A 23946-nucleotide genomic window follows, 5' to 3' on the forward strand; every position below is an offset into this window, starting at 1 on the left:
ATGACATTTTTCTGCATTCTGTCTATCAACTGTTGTTTTTGCATTTGGCACCCCGAGTGGGATGGGTATTCCGAGACGTGTGTCCCGTGCTCTCCATTGCACTGGAATCAAGCTATCCTGGCTGAAGAGGGGTGAAACCCTGAAACCGGTCCTAGGATGCCTGTTTCCAGTCCAGGGAGGACCTGGCTTGGCAGTACGGGCTGGACTGTTCCCATGACGCACAGGGTCAAGACTGATTTGCATATGGCTGGGTTCAAACTGGAATGGCATGGTGAGCAAAGAAACGATGGATTTAGGCCCAGATCTCTGTACTGGGGTGAATGCATGACATTGTTCTGCATTCTGTCCATCAACTGTTGTTTTTGCATTTGGCACCCCGAGTGGGACGGGTATGCCCAGATGTGGGTCCTGTGCTCTCCATGCCACTGGAATCAAGCTATCCTGGCTGAAGAGGGGTGAAACCCCATAACTGGTCCTAGGATGCCTGTTTCCAGTCCAGGGAGGACCTGGCTTGGCAGTTCAGGCTGGACTGTTCCCATGAGGCACAGGGTCAAGACTGATTTGCATATGGCTGGGTTCAAACTGGAATGGCATGGTGAGCAAAGAAACAATGGATTTAGGCCCAGATCTCTGTACTGGGGTGAACCCATGACATTGTTCTGCATTCTGTCCATCAACTTTTGTTTTTGCATTTGTCACCCCGAGTAGGACGGGTATGTCCAGACGTGGGTCTCGTGCTCTCCATGCCACTGGAATCAAGCTATCCTGGCTGAAGAGGGGTGAAACCCTGAAACTGGTCCTAGAATGCTTGTTTCCAGTGCAGGGAGGACCTGCCTTGGCAGTTCGGGCTATACTGTTCCCATGAGGCACAAGTTCAAGACTGATTTGCATATGACTGGGTTCAAACTGGAATAGCAGGGTGAGCAAAAAAACAATGGATTTAGTCCCAGATCTCTGTACTGGTGTGAATGCATGACAGTGTTCTGCATTCTGTCCATCAACTGTTGTTTTTGTATTTGTCACCCCGAGTAGGACGGGTATGCCCAGACGTGGCTCCCTTGCTCTCCATGCCACTGGAATCAAGCTATCCTGGCTGAAGAGGGGTGAAACCCTGAAACTGGTCCTAGGATGCTTGTTTCCAGTGCAGGGAGGACCTGGCTTGGCAGTTCGGGCTGGACTGTTCCCATAGGCACAGGGCCAAGACTTATTTGCATTTGGCTGGGTTCAAACTGGAATGGCATGGTGAGCAAAAAAACGATGGATTTAGGCCCAGGTCTCTGTACTGGGGTGAATGCATGACATTTTTCTGCATTCTGTCTATCAACTGTTGTTTTTGCATTTGGCACCCCGAGTGGGATGGGTATTCCGAGACGTGTGTCCCGTGCTCTCCATTGCACTGGAATCAAGCTATCCTGGCTGAAGAGGGGTGAAACCCTGAAACCGGTCCTAGGATGCCTGTTTCCAGTCCAGGGAGGACCTGGCTTGGCAGTACGGGCTGGACTGTTCCCATGAGGCACAGGGTCAAGACTGATTTGCATATGGCTGGGTTCAAACTGGAATGGCATGGTGAGCAAAGAAACGATGGATTTAGGCCCAGATCTCTGTACTGGGGTGAATGCATGACATTGTTCTGCATTCTGTCCATCAACTGTTCTTTTTGCATTTGGCACCCCGAGTGGGACGGGTATGCCCAGATGTGGGTCCTGTGCTCTCCATGCCACTGGAATCAAGCTATCCTGGCTGAAGAGGGGTGAAACCCCATAACTGGTCCTAGGATGCCTGTTTCCAGTCCAGGGAGGACCTGGCTTGGCAGTTCAGGCTGGACTGTTCCCATGAGGCACAGGGTCAAGACTGATTTGCATATGGCTGGGTTCAAACTGGAATGGCATGGTGAGCAAAGAAACAATGGATTTAGGCCCAGATCTCTGTACTGGGGTGAATGCATGACATTGTTCTGCATTCTGTCCATCAACTTTTGTTTTTGCATTTGTCACCCCGAGTAGGACGGGTATGTCCAGACGTGGGTCTCGTGCTCTCCATGCCACTGGAATCAAGCTATCCTGGCTGAAGAGGGGTGAAACCCTGAAACTGGTCCTAGAATGCTTGTTTCCAGTGCAGGGAGGACCTGCCTTGGCAGTTCGGGCTATACTGTTCCCATGAGGCACAAGTTCAAGACTGATTTGCATATGACTGGGTTCAAACTGGAATAGCAGGGTGAGCAAAAAAACAATGGATTTAGTCCCAGATCTCTGTACTGGTGTGAATGCATGACAGTGTTCTGCATTCTGTCCATCAACTGTTGTTTTTGTATTTGTCACCCCGAGTAGGACGGGTATGCCCAGACGTGGCTCCCTTGCTCTCCATGCCACTGGAATCAAGCTATCCTGGCTGAAGAGGGATGAAACCCCAAAACCGGTCCTAGGATGCTTGTTTCAAGTCCAGGGAGGACCTGGCTTGGCAGTTCGGACTGGACTTTCCCATGAGGCACAGGGTCAAGACTGATTTGCATATGGCTGGGTTCAAACTGGAATGGCAGGGTGAGCAAAACAACGATGGATTTAGGCCCAGTTCTCTGTACTGGGGTGAATGCATGACATTGTTCTGCCTTCTGTCCATCAACTGTTGGTTTTGGCATATAAAACAGGCAGTAATCTTGGCTTATTCTACTATGTGAACCCTACTCTAAGTGTGTAGGTGTAGATTCAAGAATTCCCCCAAGGGACGGTCCAAGCCCTTTAACCTGATGGAATAAATTGAAGGACCCTGTCTTGGGCACAAACTGGACACCCCTAACGAGATGTCAGTCCGCTGCCTGTTAATTTCTCAGCATGCATGGACCCTCGGTGTTAGCGTAAGTGCCTCCTCTGCTAATCTATCAGGATGCTCTTTTTTATAACAGAAACAGCCTTGCGATGTGTGCATAGGTTAGTGATGTTATAGATATGTAAATAGCCCTGTCGCCTGTGGATGAAGATAGTGATGACATTTGTACGTAGTGCAAAAGCAGACCTTGTAAATGATGCTCAGGGCATTTGACAATGTTGTTGCAAGCAATATGCGAAAGCAAGTTTCGTTTCAGAGAAACTAATCCAACATTATTGTGCATGCAAATATGTGTAAAAAGGTCACAGCTAAAATGTTATTTGTGAGGACAATTTAAGAAATAAGCTGCTTCGCTACATGGGCCTATCCCAGTAATATAACACCCACTCCTCATACTAAGGGTCAATATCCTAAAAGCTATCTAAAAAAGCCGACAGACCAGCCGCAGCAGCTGCAGGTAAGAGCGGTGGGGCAGTGGGTTCGGCTGAGGGGTTATTTCGAGAGAAGACCATACAGGAAAATTAAAAATATAATACATTTTCCCTTGTGGTCGTCTCTCGAAATACCCCCCAGCCGGCCTCACTGCCCCACCGCTCTTACCTGCATGCGGCCGCGGCTTCAACAGACAAGTCAATAATGTTAAAGCTGCTCTTAAAATCATATAAAAGAGGGCTTCCCATTAAAAAATCGATTTAAAAGTCTTTAAGTCATTCTATCATTTGAGATCTCAAGCACTTAGAAAGCCATGGTGCCTAGAAAAAGAAAATGCTGTTTTGGTTAATTTTTTTCTTTTAAAAGAGGCTAAATTGTTCCCACACAGAAAACACCATATGTTTATGTGTTCCAAGTGGTAGACCCAGCATTTATGTTGCCCACTTCAGCAGACGTTCCCAGAGGTGCACCTCGTAGCATGTTTATGGAGCAAAGGTGGTTCCATCCGGCTCCCACAGCAGCCGCTGGCGGAGGCATCGTATCCCACAAGTTTTCCGCAGAGCCGTTGTTCCCATCACTTTGTTGCGTTGTGATAATGTTGTGCGAAGCTAGATGTGAAAACAAGTTAGTTTCTGAGAAACTAATCCAACATTGTCGTGCATGCGAATATTTGCAAAAGATCACAGCTGAAACTGTTATGTGTGAGTACAATATAAGAAATAAGCTGCTTCGATACATGGACCTAACTTAGGAATATAATAGTACGTCAAGTGCACTTTATCCCTTAAATAATTGTCCAAGTTAATGCAGTCCAGCATTATTTGCTAATAGGTTTTGCACAGTTGTAGAAATTAACAAACTAAGCTCGATATAACTAAATCCTTCCCTTCCCACATTTAGCTACTGCATGTAACTACTTCCAAATTAATCTACATTTCGGTCAGTATGTCCTGGTGTAATGCATAACAATCACTAGTGCTCCCTAGCTGGAAAATGTCTTTGGCTCCCAAATTCTTTAAACCATGTGCATTTCTAACATATTTTGGAGCATATCATCTATTTTATGATCAGTGGTAGATGAGTCAATGAGTTAAGTTTGCTAAATAGATCCTGTATTTCTTTTGAGTTTAACAAACATCTACTGCCTTTTTTAAATAATTTGTTTGACAGGGCCCAGGAAAGGCTTGCACTGGATATGCTCTGGACTGTGGATCAGGGATTGGAAGGGTCACCAAGAATGTTCTCTTGCCATTCTTCGACAATATTGAACTAGTTGACATGATGGAGCCCTTTCTTGAAGAGGCCCAAAACTACCTTGAAGAGGGAGTGGATAAAGTTGAAGCTCTCTACTGCTATAACCTGCAAGAATTTACTCCGGTTATGAAAAAGTATGATGTCATCTGGATTCAGTGGGTTTCAGGTCAGTGCTGAATTGGTATCTTGCATGTAACATAGCTGTTTCTAAATTCACCATATGTACATTTATGCAGCCAGTATATTTCCTCATTTGAATAGATGTATTTTGTATGGTGAATAGAAATGCTAAGAAAATGTTTTTGTATTTTCTTCTTCTGTAATCAGTTTAACAATTTTAAACTTAGAGCAGTATTTCATTGTTTTTTTCAGTATGTCTCTGCCATTTCTGTTTAACAAAATGTGGCATGTTTAAATCTGTCTAATCCTGACTACAAAGGGGGTGTTCTTTCGAAACTGCTATGAAAACTCTTCTCTGCACTGGAAAGTAAACAAATCCAAAGTTTAGCTAGAGTCTTAGGTATAGCCAGTAAGGTTACCATGTTTGAACATATCTATTGGACAGTCCATATTTCAACAAAAGAAGGCTAGGCATATTAAATGGTTTGTCCCATAAGTTTCTGTTTTTGGACTAATTGTCATTGTAGAATAATAGATATTAAGGGCCTGATTATGAGTTTGTTGGTCCATCAAACCGCTGAACCCGTGGTGGTGGTCCCTGGACCGCCAGACTGGTGGTCTGTCTACCGTATTACGGATCTGGCAGTGGGACCACCACAGGACTGCAGCAACTGCCGGGGATCATGGATTTCGTATTGTTGGAGTGGCAGTCAAAGGCCAAAATATGCTTGGCGGGGCCGCTGTGGCACCCACAAGCATTTTAGGAGTTTACTGATTACCTCACTTTCAATGGCGGTGAGCCCACCATTAAAGGTGTGGGGGTGAGTAAACTTACGGGGCCCTATAGGGCCCCCTGTTGCATCAAGGCCATGGGATGCATGAAGGGGGGAACATGTTGTGCCCCCCTGTCTGCATGCACCGCTTTCCTGCACGGCATGGGCTTTACAGTCCATGACGTGCAGAAACAGGCCTTAACTTTCCATTGTGGGGCCTTTTTAAAGGGCACAGCAGTGGGAACACCACAGGACCACCTACCAGACCAGGAGAAAACTCATAATTTGGTGGGTGGTCTGACTACATGTTTGGCGGTCATGGAGTGGGGCTCTGGCGTGGCGACCCGTTCCAAGAACGCCAAACTCGTAATCAGGCCCTTAGTATACCACACTCCTTTTGCCTAAGGTTGCATTTATTTCTTCAAAAAGGTTTTTATTTATTTATAATAGAAAGGCAAAACAACATTAAGCATTGGAACACGTGTAAAAAATAATTCCGGAATTCACTCCATTGCATTGTAGCATTGCACAGTATCTGTAAAGTGTAAATTGTTTGTTACAATTAAATAAGGGATGTATCATAGCAAGTGAGACAAGGTTGTTGATATAGAATAGCAACTGTGCTGACGTTGCTAAGAGGGATAGAAGAGAGAAAGAAGAGGGAGAGAAGAAAAAGAGGAGAGATAAGAATTGAAAAAGAATTAGGAAGAGAGACAAGGAAGATAGGAAGGAGAAGACAGAGGAGAACGATCAAGGGATAGGGGATAAAAAGCCAGGAATGGAGGCAGGAAAGAGGCTCGGGGGCCCAACTCTACTGAAGCTGTAGGCACTCCGGTGTGTAACTGTTCAGTTTTAATATGGGAATACAGATGCAGAAATTTTGCAAGATCCTGTTAATTTTCAAGGTGGTTTTATTTATTGGAGATAGAGATTTAGTAGGAGTTCTGTAATTGAAATCGCCATCGAAAAAGGTTTGGAAAGTGATATTTTTTTGAAAATTTCAGTTTTACACCAATTGGTAACAGTATGTTCAATAAGGATCAGACATATTTATCTGGATCACCAGGAAGGTTTATATGCCATGGTCCCAGAATCAAAGTGTAGGGACCAGTGGTGAAGCCGATTCAGGAAATAGCATGTTTAATTTGACTCAAGAGGTTCCTAATATCATCACAGTAGAAGAACATGTGTTCTAGAACAGCCATATGTGCTGAGCATTTCCAGCATTTGGAGAAATCAATTAGGCCCGCTTATTAAATATCTTAAGGGTTAAAAAAGATTTATGAAGGATCCATGGTTTACCTTGGTATAGTAGGGGGGAGATCTTATGTTTTTTGAATTTTCAAGGATATAGAGCACTTTTGATTGTCAATGGAGTGGCAATAAAACAGTCAACAGTGCTTTGGATTTATTTTGAACATAGGAGGTATCTTAGGGTTTTGTTTTATTGAGTATTTGGTGTATTCTCACTGCTTTGTGACTACGAGATGCCACTTTAGTGAGAAAAGTTTTAATGTCTGATTCATGTAGCTTTTTGTTTCTCCTCAAGGCAACTTTGAGCCTAAGAAATTCGTAGAAATCCATAGTTGTGAGCTTGTATTTCCCTGCTACATTCAAATGCAAAAGAAAGCTGATCCCTAGTTACATTTTCAAGAACATTCATTCACCAACCGAATGCCTTTTCTTGTCCAGTCTTCCCAGATAACTTTCTTCCCATCTATACATATGGTAGGGTTAAACTAAAGGGAAGTAAGAACTGATCCCCAGAATTGGCTTGCAAAGCATTTATACAAAATGTTAAGAGCCCTTATAAAGTCTTTCAGTATCATTTGTGAGTGGGCCATCTTGGATACAACTGGTGTTAGTATTTTTAGACCCAAAGATAGCATTGTATTATATATCAGCCATTATCCATTTTTAGGTAATTCCCCTTTCTTCCTTATGAGAAAGATTTTATTTGAAGGTCTCCAAATGACTCATAGTTAATATAGTTCACACATATTATGCACATTATTAATAAGGTTATTTACACCTATATTTTAACTGTGGGGGCAAATGCTATCACCCAAATAATGCGTTCACAGAGTGTAGGATGTATGTGTGTTATATTAATATATTGTGGTAACAAAACGGAGATCATTATGAGCAATATGGAGTATCATGGGCGAGGGGCGCAGCTTGCCTGGCTCCAAGATGGCCGCGATGTAAGAACGCTCTGCTAGCCATTTCAACAATCCTCCAAATATCCTTACTTCCCTGGATTTTATGGTTACTGCTGCTGCCAAGGCTGTGCCCGCGGGCTATCGATAGAGCCCAGCATTGCAGAAAACGGACACTCCTGACTACGGGTATGAAGAGTGAGGCCATGCGGCCTATGGGACGCTAGGGCCAAGGCCTACTACGGAGCCCGGCTGTGTCGCTTGTTTCCCCTGGAGCCGTGGGTCCTCCCTTGTGGCGCAAAGGGTTGGCATCTGCGGGGCGGTGTAGTGTCCGGGAAGAAAAAGTTGCTGGCAACAATATACCTACCAAACAAGAAGAGGTGAGCGTTCAGCATGAGAAGATCCGAGGGGGAGCATTGTGCTGCGGTGACGGCGTGCCCCGGGCTAGCAAGGCCGTGTGGCTGCCAACAATTACAACAGAACGTGGCTGAGAGATAGACCAGCTGCAGTCTCGTGCTGCTACTGCTCGGTGAAGCTTCTCGGGACGGCAGGCCTGCGGAATAAAATCCAGGCGACACTTGGGATAACGGACATAGCGGTCTGGCAGCTGGGGGGAGAGAAAATGGAGCCAGCACTAGATTTGGGATTGTTGTGACCCCGCGGCACCTCCCTTGGGACAATTTTAATAGAGCCTGGTGGGAGGCCTCACGGGTTCAGACGCAGGTGAAGAGACAGAGCAAATTAAGTTGAGACCACACTCTTGCGCTCTGGAGCAGTGCCTGGTGTGTTTTGCTGGCAGGTCTGCTACTTGGGTCCTGGAATTTGAAAGTGGCTGGGCTATTATACATGAGGAGTGGTAACTTCATAGTACCTCCCTGCACTACTTAGGTCTTACAGCTGCTCCTTCTGCTGTGCCCCCTCTTATAACACACACAATACAGGACTGAAACTGGGGCACATAAAGTGAGCTGCTGGAGAGCGCTTGAGGCCAGACTAGCATGCAGGGGATTGCTGTGACGCAGATGGATTGCCTTGCAGGGGAGTGAAGATAGCGCTGACGCAGGTTAGTGCCTGACCTGTTTTTGACATTGTTGAGAGCCCCTATGGTGATCTAGAAGTAAAGTCGGACTTAGGGCATTTGACCCAGCCACCTTGAGAGATGGGTAAGGTGGATAAAACACAACAGAAACTGCAGTTTGAGCAGTGCAAGTCGCGGCATAGAGAGGAGGAAGCAGGGCCATCGAGAGAAGACCAGCAAATGGCCTCGAAAGAATCAGAGGGAGACTCGCGACAGATCTTGTCAGCCATGCAAAAGAGTCTGACCACTATCGACGACAAGATCGACTCTGGCTTACAGGATGGACAGGATGTCAGAGCAAATAAACAAGCAGGCAGAACGAATCGACATGGCGGAGAGGAGAGTGGCGGTCATCGAAGAGGCGCAAATGGAAACTGATGCTGCCCAAAAGCAGATGGGAAAATTACTAACGACCCTCCAAGAAAAAGCCGAAGATTTAGAAGCAAGGTCTAGACGCAGCAATATTCGAATTACTGGTCTTCCTGAGACCTCGTCAATGGGAAACATGGAGGTCGTCATTGAAAAGCTATTGGTCACTATGCTGGGCTGAGACACGTTCTCTGACATGTTTATCGTCGAGCGGGCACATCGATCCCTGGGGCCTCGGCCTCCACCGGGGACTGCGCCTTGTCCAGTTATCACAAAGCTATTGAACTACAGGGATAGAGATGCCGTTCTGAAACGAGCCAGGGAGTTGAAAGACTTGTAGTATGAAGGCTCCACCCTCTCGCTTTTCCCGGATTTTACTGCTAAAGTTCAGGAAGCTAGAAGAGACCTGGGGCTTGATTATGCTATGCGCCACCCGGCTAGACTAAGGGTCACCATGGATGGTACATTGAAAATATTTGTTGACCCTAAGTCTCTACAAAAGGCACTCAAGGAGTGCAGGAAATCAGAAAGGCGAGGGAACTCGTCTCAGGATCTGACGGAGACAGCAGCAGGTGATCCAGGAGAATAGAGGGGTCGGGGCTGTAAGGAATAATTTTGAACATTCGTACAAGGTATGTCACTGTCAATTGTTGAAATCAATGACATGGTGATCGCTCAGGGGTGATTGGAGATTTGGGCCTTTCTCTCTCCCCCCTGTGTCTTCTGGGGGTCTTTTTATACTATCCTCGGTGAGACTGGGAAGGGCCATTGCCCGTACTGATGCTAGGACATTGAAAGACCAAGCGTAATCCTGTTTATGTTTGCGATATTGAGGGTAATAGATCTGAATAGACCTGAGACGATAATTTTCACACGTACTGTTGGGCGGCTTGCTCTATAGGGTCTATACATTTGGAACTAGGTGGGAAATGCATAATAGAAGTTGATGGCTAAGCTTTTTGTTCAGAAGCAAATAATTGCTTATAGGCTCGAATCCAGTAACATTCGCCCCTGTCTGTTACCCACTACGCAATTAGAATTAAGGTTCTGTCCATTTTTCAAATTGAAATGGCATTGTTATGTGACATGGGGTGGGTTGATTTGTCTCTATCATGCCCTGTTGGGGCTGGCATGGCGTGGGTGGGGGGAGGGGGGTATTCTGTTTCCCGTTTGGTACTGCAGTGCTAGATATAGGAAATGTGCTATCAATGTTTCACAATTAATGATGTCTTCAAGGAGGGATCTGTTTCACTTTGTATATATGATGGTCTCTGGGATTACTACTGTGCTGATCTTTGATGGAAGGTAAGGGGGTCAAAACTAGATTACTTACTTGGAATATCAGGTGTCTAAATGAACATAGGAAGCTGTGTAAGGTGATGGCATGCCTTGTAAGGCATGAGGTTGCTATTGAGCTGCTGTAGGAGTCTCAGCTGCCTGTAGGCAGCAATATGCTAAATCATAGAGCATTGCAAGGCTATACTCACAAAGCTGGCTTCACTACACATGCTAGAGGTGTCATTACATGGGTCAACCCCAAATCAGGATTTAAAACTACAGGCAATTTTAACGGATGCAGCTGGTAGATCATTCATGTCCAGGTGCACTGGTAAGGGAATAGACTGGCTTGTGATTAATGTTTATGGGCCAAATTATGATTGCCCGCAGTTCTATCAGGACTTGCTGGAACATGTGAGAGTGGAGGAAGATATCCCTATCATCTGGGGTGGGGATTTTAATTGTGTGATGGATCCCATGCTGGATAGATCTGGAGGGCCGGTGAGGCGTCCTTCGTCATCAGCCAGGGTAGTTACTGATATAGCTGTGCAGTTGGAGCTATTAGATGTATGGAGGGAACGTTCCCCAGGTGCGGGTGGCTTTACCCACTATTCTACCTCACATCACACACATACCAGTATCGATTATTGGTTTGTAGCACAAAGTTTGATGCCACAGGTACAGGACTGCAAGGTGCTTCCCCGTTCTTTTTCAGACCATTCTCCGGTAATGTTGGAAGTAGGCAATCTTAGGAAAAGGCCTGCACCCTTTACATGGTGTTTTCCACCATTTTCATCATTGGATAGTGCATTTTGTACTGAGCTTGCTGAAGTGATAGAGTGCTTCTTTGAGACGAACATAGGGTCTGTCCAGAAGTTTGTCACGGTATGGGAGACATTTAAAGTATATATCAGGGGGATTGCCGTGTCCAAGCATTCTGGTGTATTGCGCTCTATTCGCTGGCAGCTGGCTTACCTGGGGAAGGGACTAGCTGAGTTGGAAAAGGAAGCCTCATTGAATGACTGCCCTAGTGTTACTGATAGCTTAAAAGAGATATTCATTGAAAATCATGAAATCGCTGATGGCGAAATTAAATATATGGGAAAGTATGCAGTGGCCAGAATGTATGGGCAACGAGACTGACTTGGTGTGGTACTCGCTTCTCTATTGCGTGGCAGAAGGGAGGCTGAGAAAGTAACAGAAATACACAATGCCGGTGGAAGTGTGCTTACTGAAACTACAAGCATTGCAAATGGATTTAATCAATTCTACGCTGATAAATATATTAAAAAGTTCCCACGGACGAAGCAGCCATCATAGATTATCTAGAACAAGTTTGGTTGCCCTGGCTCTCTGATGAACACAGAGAGTAACTTATGAGGCCTTTTGATGCTCATGAGATTGTGGTGGCATTGAGCTCGAAGAGATCGGAGAGTGCACCTGGGATTGATGGACTCACTGTCACGTTCTATAAATAATTTAAAGATCTACTAATGCCGCACTTGTGCACTCTTTTTGAAGAGATGGGGAGGAGGGTATGATGCCAGCCTCTATGAGAGAAGCGCTTATAGTAACGATCCTAAAGCCTGGTAAACCGGCAGACGAATGCTCGTCATTTCATCCCTTATCGCTTCTCAACGTTGATACAAATCTATTTGCAAAAGTCCTTCCCGACCGCCTTGCCCCTCTGGTCCCCATGCTGGTTGGTCCTGAACAGGCTGGGTTTGTCCCAGAACGTAACTTGTCGTACATCCATAGAACGATCTTTTCAGAGCAGTGCAACACTTTAGGCCTGAGTTCAAGGTGGCGGCGGTCTACTTAGATGCCGAAAAGGCCTTCGATTCGGTAGAGTGGTCATTCATGTATGCGGTTTTGAGATGCATGGGTGTGGGTGATGTCTTTTTGTGACTGTTGGGGGTCCTCTATGGTTCTTTGTATGCCCGCATACTAGTCGGGGATATTGTCACATCTCCCTTAAATATGTTGAGAGGTACACGGCAGGGTTTCCCCCCTATCCCCGCTGCTATATGCCCTAATAACTGAACCATTTGCCTGCACCCTCAGAGAATACCGTAGCCATAGGGGTATCAAATTCCCCGAAAAGAACCTCATCGTGTCAGCTTATGCAGATGACACGATGCTGTATTTAACACATTGTGAGGTTAATCTCACTCCTATTCTTCAGGAGGTGGTAAGGTAGGGTATAGATCGTGGTTGAAAATCAACTGGGTGAAGTCGACCATCTTTCCCCTAACTTCTGCCATGCTACAAATTGAGTTGGGTTATCCTTTGCAGTGGTCAGCAGAAGCTGTCAGATACCTTGGAATCAGAGTTCATACGGACTCTGCCCTGGTGATCAGGGAGGACTACGGCAGGCTTATTTCTACATTGGAGGAAGATATTGAGCGCTGGATACGACTGCCCCTGTCACTTTTAGGACATATATCCCTTATGAAGATGGTTGTACTGCCCAGGTTTCTGTTCCTTTTTTTAAATATACCCATTGTTCTACCTATCCACATTTTTAAAGTTCTTCACATGTTCCTCATAAGGCTGGCTTGGGCTGGGAAACAACCAAGAGTTAGCTGGAAAATACTTACACTCTCATTCTTAATTGGCGGTCTGGGTGCCCTGGACCGGGAGCTGTATTATAGGCAGCCCAAGGCTCCCCCGCCTATTATTGGTTACAAAAGGAAACGTATTTATTGAAAATGCGGTGGTGGCGCCGGAGCAACTGCCAGTGATGCTGTTCCGGGCCCTGATAAGAAGAACGTCGGTCCTGGACTCCATAAACTCTGTAGTGCACGCTTGGCATAGCTTGATTAAAAGACAGGCAGGCGCCATTTTATATTCCCCTTTTACCCTAATTAAGTGGTGCGAGAAAGGGGTGGTACAAGTGCTTGAACAAGTAGGAGCCTCCAAGATTGAGGACTTGTTTGTGGATGGTAGGGCCTGTAGCTGGGACGAGCTGGCTATGGGAGAGGAACCTCCCTCGCAGTTGGTCCGCTTTCAGTATTATAGAGTCAGAAATGAGCCGGGAGAACTGCCGGGTGCAGGGCTACAAGAGACCCCTGAGTTAAGGGCTTTTTCCCATGTTATACACTATCAAACTCTCTGAAAAATGGTCTCTATTATATATTCTTCTACACAAAATGAAAGGCGGCACCAATACACTAAAACTAAATTAGAATGTCAAACTGATCTAGGAACTGCGCTAGAGGACAGCGTGTGGGGATATTGTTCCGAAATCACTAAAAAAGTATCTTTGAATGGCAAACACCGATTAATCCATTTTAAATTTCTTCAAAGAGTTTATTATACGCCTGAGCGACTACTTAAATATGGACTGCGTGATTTCGTGGCCTGCGAAAGGTGTGGCACAGACCCTGCTGGTTTTATGCACTTGGCCTGTGGGTGCCCCTGTATAGCTAAATATTGGGAACAAATCTTTCAATCATTGAGTGAAATCTGTGGCCTAGAACTCACGTTTAACCCGTTAATAGCTTTACTGGGATCTACAGGGGAGCTACCCAAGGGTGTCCGAAGATTGATTGATATAGGATTACTGCTAGCTAAACAGAGAATTGCCATTAAGTGGGCACGGGGACCAATTCCAACTGTTGCTATTTGGTCCAGAGACATTATATATTGCAATACACAATCGGAGCTCTACAGCAAGCTGCTCCCACCGCAGAATTGATCGAAGAACTTTTGGGCTTTGTTTCAGCAGTATTTGGTGGGAAAGGAATTAGGAGAGGTGGAGGGAGCATGTGATAAAGTAAGATTTAGGGGGGATTAAAACTAGCCCACAAATGTTGATTAGGATCACAATAGTTTGCATAATTGGTTTCTGGGTGGCACACATTCTACCCCAGACGGTGAAAGCTGCATGCTTGAAAGTTGTAACGCATTATTTGCAAATTGACCCTATATGTTTGATGTGGAACGATACATGGACAATGATTTTGTAATTGCACATTATGGCATATTCCTAAAATAAATTAAATGTGAAAAAAATATATGGAGTATCATGGGCAATCATATTTCTACTTGTTGGCAAAATGGAACAGAGCACAATATGCACTAAACTTCCATTGGGCACTCATTTTACAATAGGTACAAATACAACGTGATTCTCTTTTAGCCCTGTGTAAAAAAGCACAGTTAAAGCATGCATTATAATTAAAATATGCTGAAATTCACAAGTTTTGTTTAGGAGTGTAAATACAAATTCCTCTCCTCTGACCGCTTCTATCATGACATGTAAGAGCCTGTTGTCTGCTAATAATATATTACTGCAGCAACTCCTCGGCTACGGCGAAGGAGCGTCTCCCCGCCAGCAGTGTTAAAACATGAAAAATAAAATGATAATAAACCATGTTTATTATCTTGTTTTTTCTAGCAGCTTAGTTTTGTGGGTGGAGCCATCGCGGGGTGGGGGTCAGGCATCAGAAGAAGTGTTTTGTTCTGGTATCAGTATGCATGTGTGTTTGGCCATCTGTCTCTTGTGGCCAAACCGACATGCTCACTGAAGCTGTCTCTATCCCGAGCTACATTACTGGGTTGGAGATTTACGTCGCTCAGGCCAAACCTGGTGCTGCTTTCATGCTGCCCACTTCTATAATGACATGTGGGGGCCTGTCATCTGCTAATATTATATCACAGCAGCGACTCCTCCGCTATGGCGAAGGAGCGAAGGAGCATCCCTAACCCTGTCTGCATCCTTAAAACATGGAAAATAAAATGATAAGAAACCAGGATTTTTATCGGGTTTTTTTCTAGTGTCTGAGTTTTGGGAGTGGAGACATCGCGAGAGTGGGGGTCAGGCAAGACAGGAAGTGTTTTGCTCTGGTATCAGTGTGCATGTGTGTTTGGCTGTCTGTCTCAGGTGACCAACTGATGGTAGCACTTACCTCGAACGTGGTATAGGGCTAATAAGGAAGCCCCTCTCCTTCTGAAAAACGTTTGTGGGGTCTGTTTTTGGATATCGCAGCCCAATGGTAGTTCTGGGAATGCCGCCCTGGCTCGCGGGAGCCCTTCAGGAGCCATGAGCAGCATGTTCTGCCTCAGCGCTGCTGTGAAACAGTCCAGCACAAGTCAATGTGACTAGTGTAGGCAGGTGCAATGTGGGAAGCTGAAGAAAGAACCTGCTCCTACCCTCAGTAGAAACTGGAACGCAAACAGGGGAAGAAACCAGAGTCCTGATACCCTGATGGATACTGGTAGTAAGTTCACATTTGAAAATACGTCTCAGCTGGCATTCAATTGTCTCAGTAGAACAGATGTGGGGGGCATAGACAACTGGGATAGAAAAACACAGTTAAGGCTGAAGAGCAACAGGGGACTGGTAATGGGTACACATCGAGATCCCATAACACCTGGGTAGTTGATGAGGACAATTTGGAGAGTGGAAGAAGAAGTTTTCCAGTATCGGTTAAGGTACAAGTAAGACAGTTAAGATCTTGAGGTAATACCTGCTCAGTTAAAGAACCCCATCTTAGAAAATCATTAACAAAGATGGAAACCTCAGGACTACCAGGAGAGAAACAGTGTTCCCTAGGCAATAAACATCACAAAATCACACCTTCGATAACATTTTACTTTAGAGTCAGTTCAGATTTAAGGAAAGGCTCACAGGAAGATGAGGGAGGAAAAAGCACCACTCTGGGACTGAAGAGTCGGGTGCATGGGGCAGGGCCAATGAGTGAAACAATAAGTATTGAATTAGGGGATCTAGGTACCTCCGTAGTACACCCAGCCATTCAAACACAAAATACGTTTTCATGTCTGAAACCATAACTGAGCAGAGTAATGGCTTAGGTTGGACTTCAATACCTGGGGGTTTAGGCACAGGGGGTGAACACCCTAAAGGTTGGAATGCAGTCCAGGAAAGGTTTGGTCAATTAACGCAGGAAATCAAAGACCGCTTTTCAATCTCTGAGGCAAACCAAAAAGAGATACAGGTTACCTTTTCCAGCCTATAGGCGAAGATAGATAGCTTGGTCCAGCACACACAAGATTTGGAATGTGGGATCTAATACCTTCATACGGCGCTTTAAGAGAAGACCCAAGAGGTGGTACGATTAAAGCAGAGAGAGAAGGTATTATTTGGAAACCTGAAAAAATTGAGAATAATGCTGTGAGAAATAACATGGGATTCTTGGGGGTGGCTGAAGGCATGGAGGGGATGGATATTAAATCCTTTGTAATAGATTTATTGAAAAGTACTTTCCCACAAGAGGACACTTATGTTAATCTTGAGGTAGAAATTAAGTGAGTGCATAGGGACCCCTTCTAAATACTTCCTGTTTGTAAAGAAACGTGAAAGATTCTGGTGAACTTTCTATTCGACACAATGGGCCTGTTTCCGATCCGGGTCGGAAACCGTTCCGACCAACACGACCGGAACTGTATTCCAGCCGGCACGTACACATGTAGTACGATGCAATGTGTGTGAGACACAACCGACTCGCACAGAGCACCAAACATTTGACCAATACATATGGAAACCAGTGAATCGGCAGTAAAAGAGCCAAATGCGACCGACTTGTACGCGAAAGCTGCAATATAGCATAACATGAGTGTGACAGACTCGGACAACCCCGCAAATGCTGAGAAAAGCATCAGTCACGGTCAACTGAACGTCTCCGTCATGTTCAACTGAAGCCAACAGAAACAGACTGAAACAGACCAAACAAGCATTGTCAAAGACAAAAAAGAAAAATCAAGCCATTTAAGACACACCCACAACTCCACCTACATAAAGGGCCAAAATCCTAGCCATGATCCTTTGCAAATTCAACAGAACTGCCATCAGAGAACACCACTACACTGCACGGAGAAATACACTCACAACTCACCCACCACACAGCCTTTACACCACAGCACCCCTCAAAAAGCACACTCACAAACACACAGCTTAACTTATACTCACTCACCCTCACTTTCACACACACCCACACATCCATCTCCACCACCACTCATCACCATGCCCCCAAAGAAGAATCAAAATTTCACATATAGTGAGTTGGAAGTCATGGTAGATGAAATTCTCAGAGTAGAGCCACAGTTATTTGGCACATTGGTCCAACAGGCCCCCATGTCCCAGAAAACCAAGATGTGGGAGAGGATTGTTAACAAGGTAAACGCACAAGCACCTTGCCTACGCACAATGGACGATATCAGGAACAGGTACTATGACGTGCGAAGGAGGATCAAGAAGCTGATTGGCAGAGACCATGCCCTGAGCCAACATACCGGTGGTGGCCCTCCTGCAAAACCTACGCACTTCACTTCCTGGGAGGAGAAGGAACGGGCCATCCTTCCACCGGAGGGCATCCATGGATTATCAGGAATACCAGAGCCTGGTCAGTACTAAACAAATAGTAAAAATTGTGAGGCAATACACACCCACAGACATCACTATCAGGGGGTCAGTGAAACCATTCACTGTTAGCAAAGCCATATCAACACAAAGCTAAATATCCTGTGATCTGTATGCCAGTTAGATAAACACAACACCTGCAAACTCAGAATAACATGTAACCATGTCATAACATGTATAAACTTATTAACTAATGCAGCAAGGCTTTGACTCAAAACACCAACAAACATCTTGCCAGCACAGTTCCACTCACTCCCAGGGCAGCTGAGGCACAGCAATGAAGGCTGGGATGGCTGGGAAGGTGGGTGTAGCCAAAAGCATGAAGGTAGTCATAGTCACAGTCAACAGTCCACCTCCCACATGGCCCAGGAATACCACCTTGCACCATGCTCACCTCACAGTGAGTGGAAAAGTACTGTCAAGATGGCTGACACTGGCCTGTGGTGTGGGGTGCACAAGGCCCTGCTGGCAGTAGTGCTCAAATCAACACCAGGACACTACTCTCAGACATCTTGCCACCACTGCATCACTCACTCACAGGAAAGCCGAGTCACAGGAATGAAAGTATGGTTTGCTAGGAAGGCGGGTGTAGCCAAAAGCATGATGGGAGTCATAGTCACAGTCAACAATCCTCCTCCCACATGGCCCATCAAGCCTATCTTTAAACTATGCCCATCTCACAGGGAGTGGAAAAGTACTGCCAAGATGGCTGACACTGGCTTCTGGTGTGGGAAGCACAAGGCCCTGTTGGGAGTAGTGCTCAAACAAACACCAGGACACAACTGTCAGACATCTTGCCAGCAGGGCATCACTCACTCACAGGGAAGCTGAGTCACAGGAAGGAAAGTATTGTTTGCTGGGAAGGTGGGTGGAGCCAAAAGCATGATGGGTGTCGTAGTCACAGCTAACAATCCTCCTCCAACATGGCCCATCAAGCCCACCTTTAAATTATGCCCATCTCACAGGGAGTGGAAAAGTACTGCCAAGATGGCAGACACTGGGCTCTGGTGTAGGGAGCACAAGGCCCTGTTGGGAGTTGTGCAGAAACAAACACCAGGACACAACTGTCAGACATCTTGAACGTAAACTTTGACTCCCTGTAATAGAAGCATGGTTCATGGGGGATTCTCTGGGTTCTGGGGGAGGAGGAGGTTCTGCAATGACTCCAACTGCTATCAAGGCCTGCTCTACACACACCTTCGCAGCCAGAACAAATTGCACTCTTGGGAACAGTCAGTCCATGACAGTGAAAGTAAATGCCCTGGCAAGATGGCTGACACATGGGGCTGATGTATGAATTGGCCACAAGTCACACCTAGGCCATCTTAACTGTAAATTTCACCTCACTGTTTGGGGATGCATTGTCCCAGGGGTGCCCCCTGGACTGGCTGTGAAGGTGCGTGGAGTACAGGACAAGTGGTGAGATGCAGACATAGCACACATCAATACACACACAAAGGTACATATACATCATTGAAGAGTGATACCTGACAGTGAATAGAATGGCCACAGAAAGATAGCGGACACTGTTGCATAGTGTCATTTACACAAAGCGCTGTAGTGAGCTGCTTTCAACTCCTACATCATGCAGCATTCTCAGCATCCATGCCACTACACTCCCCGCACTGTCATTGACACTTTCCACACAAGGAGTAATCTGGACTGGGTTGGAGGAGGCGTACAACTTACAGCAGCCTAACACAAACACCCAAACCTCAGGAACTCAGTTATCAGCATGGAAAAGCAAGAAAGCAGCCTTGCTTAACTCCTCTTTCCATGGAGGACATGGACAATATAAATGACCTCATCGCGTACAAAGCTCAGCAGCAACCTCATTTGAAATGGACACATAATCGCATGAGTGCTATAAGATGAGAACTAGGAACACATACAACAAAATAGTATATCTCAATTCATCACATACATCTCGGACTGTGACTATGATGTGAGACACACCAATGTGACTGAAAAAGACATGCACAAATGCCAGCACACACACACACTTTGTAGAAGAAGTGCACATATGTCATTGTTAATGCACAAATGTAGAAAAAAACTACACACCTGTGTCTGGCACAGGGTGGAACTTGAGTTTCAATGGCTATGTACAGTCAATTAATCAATACATGAGTTTCTCATGCACAAAGCTCTACGTGCTGATCAAAACGCTTCATGTTGTAATTACGTCTTTAACCAATATAGGCATCTGCCTGTGACAGTTGAGGACAATGCAATGTGCATACACTCATCATGAAGTACAATAGCAACTGTAATGTGTGTGCTCAGTTGATGTGTGCAAAACCACAACATACATTGTGTGTTTGTCTTACCTGTTGGGGACACTGCAGGAACAGAACAAGAATCTCAGTCACAGACTCTGGTTGACCCTGAGCTCTCCGGTGTGGATGTTTCTCAGTCCTCTTCGGACGACGATGAATGACCTGGTCCCTCCGGTGTGGATCAGCATGCACCACCAGCAGCTGTAACTCCAGCATGGGATGGAGGGTCTAAGTTGGAACAATGATTCAAATGACTGTGGACTTGGCTCTAAAAATTTCATCTACCAACACCAACACCTCCTCTGTGAACTTTGGATTTATATCACACTGTTCAGCACTATGAATTTTGTGTACTATTTCACACATGCATATAAATTAAATCATGGTCACACTTTACGTGCCTCTGTGGTGAATTAAACTTGGTTTGTGACATAGTGATGATGACCTGCTAAACAAATACTGTTCAGGAAAACAACTACAGAAATTAAAACACAGTCTTGTGAGTCATGGAGATGTGACACATATGAGAGATACACACTGCAAGGTCAACGCAAGACAACATTTCCAGGCCACACATACTCATTGCCTCCACTATTGTTAACTGAAAAGACACTGAAATGCACACACACTAAACTCATTCAGAGAAAGTGGCAATCGTGCAACAGGTACAGTATGCCAAGGAAAATGTGTGTATACAGAAGAGGCACATCCCAATGTGGAGTACAGGTTTATTACACAATAACACCATGTTGCCTCAACAACAGATGCAAGGTAACCTCAACGTGACAATGAGCACAAAGTAACCAAGAGGGTCAGAAATGTCAGCACTGGGGTGTGTGGCACCACATCCGGTTTCAAAGAAAAGTTGCACTCTGTAACAGCATTGTGTGTTCTGGAGGTCACATAACACCAGGCAACAGCCAAAGGACCCTGTGAAGGACAGACAGAGAACAGTATTGAAATACCTAAATATCTGCATACCTCTCCAATAGACATTCCACAAACAAGTCTCATTATTCGTGGCAACAACCTAGGACTGTAATGGAGAACATACTAACTCAATGGACACATAACTGCAAGGATCAGGTCAAGTAGCATGCAACCACACGTATGCAGAGACATTGCACTACATACACATGTCAGGCAAAGAAACAAGCTTAGTCAACTCATCACTGTATACTCACAATCATGAGAAAAAGTTGTTGATGAGCTGTCCCGAACATTACCCTCACCCTCATGATCACTGGCAACATGACCCAGGGCTGGATCCTCCCTTGCTGGAGGCTGCTGGTCGTCATCATCTTGGATGAGTAGCTCTTCCCTCACTGCCAGGTTGTGTAGCGTGCAGCACACAATGATCATCTTACACACCTTTTCAGGTGCATATTGGAGGGCCCCTCCTGTCCGGTCCAGGCAGCGGAATCTGCTTTTCAGTAGTCCGAATGTCCGCTCTATCACTCGCCTGGTCCGCCCATGTGCCTCGTTAAAACGTATCTCAGCAGGGGTAACAAGGTTCCTGAGTGGTGTCAGCAACCACAGCATGTTGGGGTATCCGGAGTCACCTACATACAAACAAACAAACTTATCATGGTTCTGAGAAGAGGTTTAAAACCAGAGATACAAAAAGCACAACAGGTAAACAGACATTACACACCAAACAGCCAGGCACGCTGGTTTTGCAGCTGCGACATCATCTGTGGGATCCTACTATTCCTCATGATATATGTGTTGTGTGCGGATCTAGGGAAACGTGCACAGACATGTGAGATTGTCATGTCAGGCAGACATACCACCAGGGCATTGATGGAGTGAAAATGTTTACGATTCCTTTATGTCTGTTTATTTGCTTGTGGAGGTACCAAAGCCACATGTGTCTCATCTATGGAGCCAATGACATTTGGCATCCTTACCAGAGCATAAAAGTCACACTTGATATCAGTGAATTGTCGTGGTACTGGAAATTTGATGTACTGGTTCAGCAAAATCAACATAGCCTCCAAAACATCACGTAGCACACAGCTAAACATTGTCTGGGACATCCCACCAGTAGTAGCCATAGTATACTGGAAGGTCCCAGTGGCAACGAAATGTAGGGCTGCCATCATTTTCACCTTGGGGTTCAGCACTGATGGATATGGCCATCCAGGTTGCAAAGGTGGTGCCAACTGCTCTGCCAAATCCTCAATTAGTGGTCTGGTGAAGCAGTAACGTCAGATGCTGTCACGTTCAGCCATGGTTGCTAGGTCTGGGAAGGGTCTGTGGACAGCTGGTCTCCTGTGGTACATAGGTGAGCAAAGAAAGATTATCATTTTGCTTTCATATGGGGCAATGAACATGCAATAATTCCCATGCTACATCATAGCAAGAACCAATGAAGTCAGGTGTGTGCTGTTGAGAATGGACACTTATGCTAGCTATATGCCCCTCACCGAACATTTCAGCTCCTGATGGTTATACAACAAGTGCGATACTGTGCTGTGAACAATCTATGGGGTCTGTCACAGTACATCTCAGCAAATGTCACAAACCAAACACACACCTCAGTAACTTTTGAGAATAGATGTGTTGTCCAAATGACAGGTGTGTGTAAGGTCCACACACAGGGATCTTGTAATGCCACATGGACAGTGTCATTAATGTAACGCCTGATGTACACGTAACATCACACCCATGAAACACACATGATGTGCTCCCAGATTAGTTTACATGGCAAACATCAACATCAAAACAGCAACTCACATGCCATAATCAGATGGATGTTATAAACGATTTACATCTTCCACATACCAAAAGACACATGTTAGTAGCACAATACGCAAATACTATGGATTAACCTCACAATGGTAGCCCAGAAACACTTTGTTACACACAGTCCATTTCAGCTGTAATTCAGGGTGTATGTAACATGTGAACACACAATGGGCACCTGGAACTGTGTACAGGCCTTGGGTGGTGAGCTACAAAGTTGTCACTCACAGTAGTGATGTGCATCACACACAATCGTTTTTGTCCCCATTAAACATGGCATATCCAGGGAGTGTGTGCCACAATGAACTCCCTACAATATGAAATGGGAAGCCATGCACACACACATGTTATGAAGCGTGAAATGTGATTTTATATACTGTATGACAGGCTGCTTGTCTGTTGTAAAGCACCTGAGTCCCTGACAAAATATTGTGGGTGGCATCCTTTGGCATTTTTTGTAATGGTGACAGACGCAGGTGAGTTTTCTAAAGATGTGTTGTACACTTAGGGACCAAGCCGGGCTCACGCATTGGCTATTGACTGTCATGGTGACAGACGCGGGTGAGCTTTCTAAAGACCCGTCGTACACTTAGGGACCAAGCCGGGCGCACACATTGGCTATTGACTGTCATAGTGACAGACGCGGGTGAGTTTTCTAAAGATGTGTCGTACACTTCGGGACCAAGCCGGGCGCATGCATTGGCTATTGACTGTCATGGTGACAGATGCGAGTAAATATACAAAAGACACGTCGTACACTTAGGGACCAAGCCAGGCACACGCATTGGCTATTGACTGTCATGGAGACTGACGCGGGTGAGTATTCAAAAGACACATTGTACACTTAGGGACCAAGCCGGGTGCACGTATTGGCTATTGACTGTCATGGAGACAGACGCGGGTGAGTATTCATTAAGACACGTCGTACACCTAGGGACCAGGCCGTGCGCACGCATTGGCTATTGACTGTCATGGAGACTGACGTGGGTGAGTATTCAAAAGACGCGTCGTACAGTTAGCGACAAAGCCGGGCGCACGCATTGGCTATTGACTGTCATGGAGACGGATGAGGTTTTGCTAAGTGTACAAATCACGTGCAAACAGATTCTGTTGGCTCACAACAACAATGTGTCAAAGTCAATGGTGTCATGATGCGGAATATTTGAACAATGCAGAAGGCGTGTACGATGCGTGCAATGTCATGGATTGGCCAATTTCAGATGATGCGAACGTCTCGGACCTATCTCTT

At 45.5% G+C, this 23946-nt stretch overlaps 1 protein-coding gene across 1 annotated transcript in view; it reads left to right on the plus strand.

Annotated features, from left to right (window-relative positions):
• Positions 1-23946, plus strand: part of NTMT2 (N-terminal Xaa-Pro-Lys N-methyltransferase 2) — a 710251-nt gene that overhangs the window by 370620 nt on the left and 315685 nt on the right. Inside the window, exon 3 of the mRNA XM_085654828.1 lies at positions 4426-4675. Coding sequence (XP_085510954.1) covers positions 4426-4675 — 250 coding nt within the window. The remainder of the gene's footprint in view (positions 1-4425; positions 4676-23946) is intronic.

The sequence above is a fragment of the Triturus cristatus genome, chromosome 4_1, assembly GCF_964204655.1.
Source record: "Triturus cristatus chromosome 4_1, aTriCri1.1, whole genome shotgun sequence".
NCBI classification, from domain to species: domain Eukaryota; kingdom Metazoa; phylum Chordata; class Amphibia; order Caudata; family Salamandridae; genus Triturus; species Triturus cristatus.